Source organism: Chrysochloris asiatica, unplaced genomic scaffold (genome assembly GCF_000296735.1).
Source record: "Chrysochloris asiatica unplaced genomic scaffold, ChrAsi1.0 scaffold00003, whole genome shotgun sequence".
In the NCBI taxonomy this organism is placed as follows: Eukaryota; Metazoa; Chordata; class Mammalia; order Afrosoricida; family Chrysochloridae; genus Chrysochloris; species Chrysochloris asiatica.
The window spans coordinates 27664382-27673163 of NW_006408521.1; the positions used below are offsets into that span (position 1 = coordinate 27664382).

At 50.0% G+C, this 8782-nt stretch overlaps 1 protein-coding gene across 1 annotated transcript in view; it reads left to right on the forward strand.

Moving 5' to 3' along the window:
- SEMA4G (sema domain, immunoglobulin domain (Ig), transmembrane domain (TM) and short cytoplasmic domain, (semaphorin) 4G) overlaps positions 1-8782 on the forward strand; it is a 13818-nt gene that overhangs the window by 4721 nt on the left and 315 nt on the right. The window contains exons 4-14 of the mRNA XM_006831469.1: positions 3520-3618; positions 3708-3801; positions 3970-4083; positions 4283-4452; positions 4534-4703; positions 4989-5133; positions 5223-5445; positions 5873-5988; positions 6083-6255; positions 6453-6517; positions 8216-8779. Of these exons, the coding sequence (XP_006831532.1) occupies positions 3520-3618; positions 3708-3801; positions 3970-4083; positions 4283-4452; positions 4534-4703; positions 4989-5133; positions 5223-5445; positions 5873-5988; positions 6083-6255; positions 6453-6517; positions 8216-8779 (1933 nt within the window). The remainder of the gene's footprint in view (positions 1-3519; positions 3619-3707; positions 3802-3969; positions 4084-4282; positions 4453-4533; positions 4704-4988; positions 5134-5222; positions 5446-5872; positions 5989-6082; positions 6256-6452; positions 6518-8215; positions 8780-8782) is intronic.

Genomic DNA, 8782 nt, shown 5'->3' on the forward strand with positions numbered 1-8782 from the left:
TTATGGCTCGTATCTCTTGTGGGTAAATACCAAGTAGAGGAATTGCTGGATCATAAGGTATTTCTATTTCCAACCTTCTGAGGAAGCACCATATTGCTTTCCAGAGTTTGGACCATTTTGCAATTCCACCAGCAATGCGGGAGCTTCCCAGTCTCTCCACATCCTCGCCAGCATTTATTGTCCTCTGCTTTTTTGATCTTTGCTGCTACTGGTGGTGTGAGATGATATCTCATTGTTGTTTTGATTTGCATCTCTCTAATGGCTAGTGATTGTGAACATTTCTTCATATGTTCATTGGCTGCTCAGATCTCCTCCCTGGTGAAGTGTCTGTTCATATCCTGTGCCCATTTTTTTATTTGGTTATTTGTCTTTTGCTTGAAGATGTATTGTAGTTTTCTACATATTTTAAGAAATGAGTCCCTTGTCTGATGTGTTGTTGCAAAAGATTTTTTCTTGTTCTGTGGGTTCCCTTTTTACTTTTCTGGTGAAGTCTTTTGATGCAGATAAGTTTTCAATTTTTAGTATGTCCCAATCATCTATCTATTTTGTCTACTACTATTTGTGTAGTTTTCAAAATGTTTGGTAGGCTGTGTATGCCCTGAATTAGTGCCCTCACATTTGTCCCTATGTTTTCATTGATGACCTTCATAATTGTGGGGTACACATTTAGGTCTTTAATCCATGTTGAGTTGTTTTTTGTATAAGGCATAAAGTAAAGGTTGTTGTTTTTTTTTTTTCAGTCTTTTGAATATCGCTTTCCAGTTCTCCCAGCACCATCTGTTGAAGAGACTATCCCCTCCCCATGCGATATATTTAGGTACTTTGTCCAAAATCAGTTGGCTGACTGTGGATGGTTGATTTCTGTATTCTCGATTCTGTTCCATTGATCTTTCATTGTACCAGTACCAAGCTGTTTTGACCACTGTAGTGTGTAATAAATTTTGAAGTTGAGGAGAGGTTTCCAACCTTATTCTTCTTCTTAAGCATTGCTTTGCTTATCCTGGGCCTCTTTCCTTTCCATATAAAGTTTGTAATTGTTTTTTCCATCTCTTTGAAGAATGTCATTGGAATCTGGATTGGGATTGCATTATATGTGTAAATTGCTTTGGGCAGTATTGACATTTTCACAATGTTAAGTCTTCCTATCCAGGAGCATCGTACATTCTTCCATTTTTGTAGGTCTCTTTTGGTTTCTTGTAGTAGTGTTTTGTAGTTTTCTTTGTATAAGTCCTTTGTTTCTCTGTTTACATTTATTCCTAGATATTTCATCCTTTGGGCAGCTATTCTAAATGATATTGTTTTCCTAATGTCCTTTTCAGCACTGTCATTTTGGTATAGAGGAATCCAACTGATTTTTGTATGTTGATCTTATATCCTGCCACTTTGCTGAATCTTCCAATGAGGTCTAGTAGCTTTATCACATATTCTTGATTAAAATTGATAATAAACATCATTAAGGATTCTGTGTGGTCTGGTGCAGGAGGAGGCCCATGGGGGTGACACTGGGTGACACAGCTGTGTCAGGGGCCCACATCCGGCTGTGTAACAGGTTCATTGAAGGCCTTTTTAACAATACCTATTTCCAAAGCCTGCCATTCTGGGGATTTTGGTTCAGGGAATGTGGGGTGGTGTTGAGGCAGCTACGTATAAAGAGGCATGCCCAGGATATTCTGACAAAGGAGGCTGCATCCTGAGAAATCATGAGTAGAAAGGGGCTGGGGAGGCCATAATGGCCAGCAGGGGATTTGGATTTTATTTTGTGACAATGGGCATCTGGCGATTTGACACTTCAGAGACTCTCAAACTATAATATCCACCGGAACCAGCAGGGTATGTGTGTGATTAACATGCAGATTCTAAGTCAGTAGGCCTGAGGAAGGGCCTGAGATTCTGCATTTCTGACATTTTCCCCACGAAGTCTGGACAACTTTTGTTCTGAGGAACATTAATTTTCAAAAGAGGCTTTGATTAATTGATCAGGTTCATTTGGGAAACACTACCTGCTCAATCCCATAATGCATAGCAACATCCTTGAGGCTCTGAGAAGTTCTTCAGTAAAGACCGGTTTTATCTTGTGATTTCCAAACTTATTTGACCACAGAATTCATCCCATCCCCCCACCTTTTCTTTTTTGTTTAAATGTAAACACTCTTGAGAGAAGACTGTTAGAGAAATAAGAACCTAGCTCAGGACTAGATGGATTAAACTAGGAAGAACAGTGGGGAAGTTGGAGACATTGTGTGGGTCAGAGGAAGAGGCCTGAGGGGGCTGGTACAAAGGAGAGAGAGGGTGAGGTAAGAGTGGGAAGAGGCCATCATGGATTCAACCCTGGGTAACAGGAAGCAGGAGAAATTGTTAACAAGGCAGAGAAATCCAGAGGGCAATAGTTCAGAACACTGGATGAACAGAGGCCAGTGTGGCTGGAGTAGAGAACATGAGGCCAAAGGAAGAACTCCCACCAGACAGGGCCAGTGGTACATGGGGCTCTTTACAGGGCACTGATAAGCACTGAAGGGCTTTGTAAATACAGTGACATGAAGCCCACAACACATAATAAACAGTTAATAAAACACTACAGTGATGTGATCTCTTACATTAAAAAAAATATGTTCTGGAAAGCAAGCTGGAGGGAAGCAAAAGTCTATGGCAGAACCAGTGGTCTCCTTTGACATCACCAGGGTGTTGGGGACAGGTGTTTACAACATAACCCTTTGTACTTATTGCTTGTGTACTTGCATTCCTCATTCACTAAATAAGTAGAGTTGTTAGGAAAAGCATGCCAGAGGGTCTAGAGAGCCATCAGGTGGCCACTGTATTTGTCCAGGGTGGCTGTGATGAAGGTGAAGTGGGCCAAGTCAGGAGACACTAAGGACAAACAGTTACTAATGGAGCAAGACTGAATATGGGAGTTCAGGAGAGGGAAGCATGAGGAATGAGTCCTGGTTTCTGGACTGAGTAATAGAATGCATGGAAGAAACAGGTGGGAAAGACTGGATGGACAGGTTTAGGGGGAAGAGGCAGGTTAGGGAGGAGGTGATGAGCTAGGTTTCCGGCCAAGTGAGTTGGCTATATCTGTGGGGGAGCTGTGTTGGATGTGTCTGTGGGGGAGATGTTGGATATGTCTGGGGGAGATTTCCTGGATGTGTCTGTGGGAGAGAGAGGGCTGCAGCCTGGGGGTAGAGTTGGTAGTAGGCGCTCCAGGCCTGGAAGACTGAGAGAAGGCACTTCTCCATGTGACAGGAGAAGCCTATCAGGAGCTCCTGAGCAGGGGTGGTGGGGCTAGAGGAAAAGCTGGTGGAGTGGCATTGTGTGTCCTCAGGAATAGAGAGAAGGGTCATACCTCTCACAAGGCAGTGAGTTCCAGGGGAAAATGTGTGTTCTGGGTAGTGAGAAGGCCCCTGGGGAGTATGAAAAGAACTACTTATGCTGTGGGTGGAAGCGAGCCAGATGACAAAGCTTGACCGATGGAGTCTTCTACCTGGTCAGGGGCTCACAGCCCCCTCCTTACCTCATCCACAGACTGAATGCTTCAACCACGTGCGGTTCCTTCAGCGGCTCAATGCCACCCACCTTTACACATGTGGAACACATGCCTTCCAGCCCCTTTGTGCAGCCATTGTGAGTACGCCTGCTCCTACCCTGATCACTGGTCACTGAGCCCAGACTGCTCCTCAGGACCACTGACTTCTGACCTCTACTTCCCTTAGGATTCTGAGGCCTTCACCTTGCCAGCCACCTTTGAGGAAGGCAAAGAGAAGTGTCCTTATGATCCTGCCCGTGGCTTCACGGGCCTCATCATTGGTGAGTGGGCTCTCTTCCCTACACTGGCTCCTCACCCACAAACTGTTTTGGGGACATAGATCTTGTTGGTGGGACTTGCTGCTCTTGTGTATCATGTACCCTTCATGTGTGTCACATGCTCTTGTTCTATGTGACATTTCTCTCATGCTTGGCATGTCCCTGCCCCAGATGGGGGCCTCTACACAGCCACGCGCTATGAATTCCGGAGCATTCCTGACATCCGCCGGAGCCGCCACCCCCACTCCCTGAGGACTGAGGAGGCACCCATGCACTGGCTCAATGGTGAGAAGGATGAGGCATAGGGTGGGGGCAGGGGACTATGTTTTCTTTTTTTTCTCCCTTGGGCAGCTGAGTCCTCCACATCCCAATCCCCAGGTGAGCCTGTTCATTCCTGGGTGTTGTCAAGTGAGGGGGAGGGGGAGGGAGATGGAGAGAAGTTCCCAGCCTGACCCAGAAGCCTCTGGAACTGCCCTGCCCACAGATGCTGAGTTCGTGTTCTCTGTCCTGGTACGGGAGAGCGAAGCCAGCCCAGTGGGAGATGATGACAAGGTTTACTACTTTTTCACGGAGCGGGCAGCTGAGGAGGGATCTGGCAGCTTCGCTCAGAGTCGCAGCAGCCACCGGGTGGCCCGTGTGGCCCGTGTCTGCAAGGTGGGTAGGGCTGAGGCCAGGCCAAGAATTAAGGCTGGACCTTAGATTCCGGCCTGTGACCCTGTGCCCCTGCCTCCCCAGGGAGACCTGGGAGGTAAGAAGATCCTGCAGAAGAAGTGGACTTCGTTTTTGAAGGCGCGTCTCATTTGCCACATTCCACAGTATGAGACTCTGCGTGGTGTCTGCCATCTGGATGCTGGCACCTCAGCCCACACGCGTTTCTATGCGGCCTTCACGCTGACCACACAGTGGTCAGTGCAGGGACAGTGGGGAGGCAAGGAACGGGGACAGTGGAGGGGCTGGAACAGAAGTCAGTGAGGATGAGATAGGACCAGCTGCAGAGAGGGCTGACTGCAAAGAGAATTTCAGGCGTGACCAGCTCGTCTAGGGCCAGAGGCATAGTGGTCTGCTGAGCCTCAGGCTGCTCAGTGGTCCCTCTGTGGGTTGCTTAGGGTGACAGTGAGTACCAGGTGAGGTATGGGGTGGGACAGGCTCTGCCCAATGACATTCAGCCCCATCCCATGCCCCACCCCTAGGAAGACTCTGGAGGCCTCAGCTATCTGCCGCTATGACCTGGCAGAGGTGCAGGCTGTCTTCTCAGGTCCCTACATGGAGTACCAGGATGGTGTCCGGCGCTGGAGCCGTTATGATGGTGGGGTGCCTGAGCCCCGGCCTGGCTCGGTGAGCACTCAAGCCTGGGACCAACACTTGTGGGGAGGGTAGGCAGGCAATAGAGTCCCAAGGTTCACTGCCCCTATCCCCACCCCCAGTGTATCACAGACTCACTACGTAGCCGAGGCTACAACTCATCTCGGGACCTGCCTTCCATGGTCCTGGACTTTGTGAAGTTGCACCCACTGATGGCTCGACCTCTGATACCCACACGTGGACGGTCCCTGCTGCTCAAGCACAGTGTGCGCTACACACACCTCACAGGGATACCTGTCACCACGCCTTCTGGACACACCTATGACCTGCTCTTTCTGGGCACAGGTGCTCCTGACCCCTGGCCTGAGCCCTCTGGTGACTGCTGACCCTTGATCCCTATGGACCCCCAGGCCCCTAGGTGACCCTTTATCACAAAACTCTGATGTCCATCAAGGGGGATACTTCAATGAACACTCAGTTCTGGCCCTGGTGGCCACTGATTGTTGGTAACTGCAAGCCCTGTCACCAACCACAATGACATTTGTTTGACCCTAACCACTAATGCCTCCGAACCCAATAATTGCTGCCATGACCACTTGGAGTTTCCATGGGCCCAAGGGACTACTGCTACTGGCTGGTTCCCTGTCCCTGACCTCATGACACCTAACAGCTCCCATCAGGCCTATTGTGGGGGCTGAGAGCAGGCTCCATTGCTGGGTCTCATCTGACTGGGTCTCATCTGTCTTGTTCTCCTCTGCCCTTTCCATGCCAGCTGATGGCTGGATCCACAAGGCTGTGGTCCTGGGCTCTGGGATGCACATCATTGAAGAGACACAAGTGCTAAGGGAGCCCCAGTCTGTGGAGAATCTGGTCATCTCACCAACACAGGTAGTCCCTGACTTGTTACCCTCACTAAAGCCTTCTGGGATGGAGGGACTGGGAGTGGGCACGATGCCAACCAGCTGTCTTTCCTGGCTCCCAGCACAGCCTCTATATAGGAACCCCCAGTGGGGTCATCCAGTTACCACTGTCCAGCTGCTACCGCTATCGCTCCTGCTACGACTGCATCCTGGCCCGGGACCCTTACTGCGGCTGGGACCCCAGCATCTGTGGCTGCGTGGTGACCACTACCCTAGCCAACAGGTGTCAGATGAGAGGATGGGAGGTGGTGGCACTGGCGGTGACAGTGGGGTCAGATATTCCCAGGAGTCAGGGCTGAGTGGAGGAAGTCCACTGTATAGCTGTAGGGGGTGTGGAGGAGGGGCCCGTCATTGCTAACAGTCCTGTGGAGCCTTTTGCTGGAGAAACTGAAACCCAGTTCTCTGTGTTCATGAGTCGCAATGCTTTGTCCCCAGGACAGCCCTGATACAAGACATAGAGAGAGGAAACCGAGGCTGTGAGGGCAGCAGGGACACAGGTCAGTGGCACTCATAGATTTGTGTGGGCCTGTCCTCTTTCATGTGTGTGTCTTGGAGTATGTGTCTGTGCACTTTTGGTGAAGATGAAAGCTTTTGAACGTCAGCAGAACAGAGGACTCTTGAGAACTGTGTGACCTCTCAGCTCCATGACAGGAGGGGCCATGTGGGTCTGTCTTGTTCTCCTCTGCATCTGCAGCCCCCTGCACAGAGCCTGGCCTGTTGGAAGGGCTCAATTTGCTGCCCAGATGAGTTACAAATGAGGAAACAAGTCCAAGATGAGAAGTGTCATCACTTCTGTGGTGGTGGAGGTGGGGCATTAATCAAATGATCACACAAATAATTCATTACAATTGTATTAAATATTTTTATTATGAAAGGAATAAATTACAGCTATAAGTGTTCAGAAGACTAATGGGGACTTCCCCTAGGAAATGCTGGTGACTGAGCTGACACCTGAAGGAAGAACAAACGTTAAATCTTCATAGCTCTCATTTATTGAGTACTCCTGGTGTGGCTCTATAGGATAAGCACTGGACTGCGAACCAGAAGGTCGGCGGTTCAAACCCACCAGCTGCTCCTTGGAAACCCTATACAAGGTTGCTATGACTCGAAATTGACTTGACAGCATTTAACAACAACAAGAAGACAATGTGCCAGGCACTGACCAGATGCTTATCTACATAATCTTGTTTATCCTGACAGTATTCCCATAGATAGGTGCCATATTACCTCCATGAGAGGCAACTTCTTTGTGGCACAGGGAGGTGAAGTAAAGGGCCCAAAGTTACTCCGAGCTATAAGCAGCAGAGTCAGAATTCAAACCTGACCCCAAGTAGTCTGGCTCCAGAGTCTAGTCTCTGAACCATTATGTTCTACTATGCTGCTAATGAGGCAAGTGGAGGGCTCAGGATAGGGGGATAACACCCAAGCGGAGGGAACAGCAGGCAGCGAGATATCTTAGGGTGTTTGAGCATCAAGACATGAAACTAGATAAACAGGCAAGGGCCATGCTGAGAATTCTGGCCTTTATCTGAACAGCAACAAGAAACCTCTAAAGAGTTTGAGGCAGCAGAGTACCATGATCAGATTCTGCATTTTCAAAACATCACCCCAGTGCTGGAAAGGGTGCTGGTAATTGTGGAACGAGAAAAGCTAACAAGTCTGAGGTAGATTCTGGAAGAATAATCTTGGTCAGGGTTGGATATAAAAGTGCAGGGAAAAGAGAAGGTAAGGGAGACCCATTTCTGACTTACGCAACTGAGTAGCTGGTGTTGCCACTCAGTTTATCACACAGGGCCATGCAGAGCATGATGGGAAATTCAAGGAAAGAATTTGGGGTACTTCAAGAGGGAAGCTCTGGCCTCAGTTTTTCGGAGGTGTCTCAGAGATAGCATGTGGTAGATGCTTAGCAGAGAGGTCTGTGCTGGAGACAGAGTTGGGGAATCCTTAGCAGATGGCAGGAATTGAAGCCGAGGGAGAGGATGAGAGCATGGAAGAGAAGAGGCCTGAGGCACTGACTGCTTCCCGGGTCACATAAGGGTCAGTGTAAAACAGATGTAGTAGCATGTATGGAGTGCTGGGTTAGCTTGTGCATGGGACTTAGCAGTGAATGATCTGGCCTGCCATCTCCAGTGCCCCCCGGAGTCCCACCTGGAGATGGACAGACACTGACCTCTCCTCCTGCACCTCCCTCCCAGCACCACCACCACCACTGAAGACCCGCTCCGTGCTCCGGGGTGATGATGTCCTTCTGCCCTGTGACCAGCCATCCAACCTGGCCCGGGCCTTGTGGCTGCTCAATGGGAGCATGGGCCTGAATGATGGGCAGGGTGGCTACCGCGTGGGCGTGGACGGGCTGCTGGTGACAGACACACAGCCCGAGCACAGTGGTAACTATGGCTGCTATGCTGAGGAGAATGGCCTCCGCACTCTGCTGGCCTTGTACAGCCTCACGGTCCGGCCAGTCACTCCTGCTCCGGCTCCACAGGCCCCTGCGGCGCCAGGTAGCCAACTGACACCCGATGTGAGGCTACTCTATGTACTAGCCATTGCTGCGCTTGGTGGCCTCTGCCTCATCCTGGCCTCTTCCCTCCTCTACATGGCCTGTCTGCGGGGAGGACCACGAGGGCGCAGAAGGAAATATTCACTGGGCCGGGCTGGCCGCACAGGGGGCTCTGCAGTGCAGCTGCAGACAGTCTCTGGCCAGTGTCCTGGGGAGGAAGATGAAGGGGATGATGGGGAAGGACCTGGGGGCCTGGAGGGCA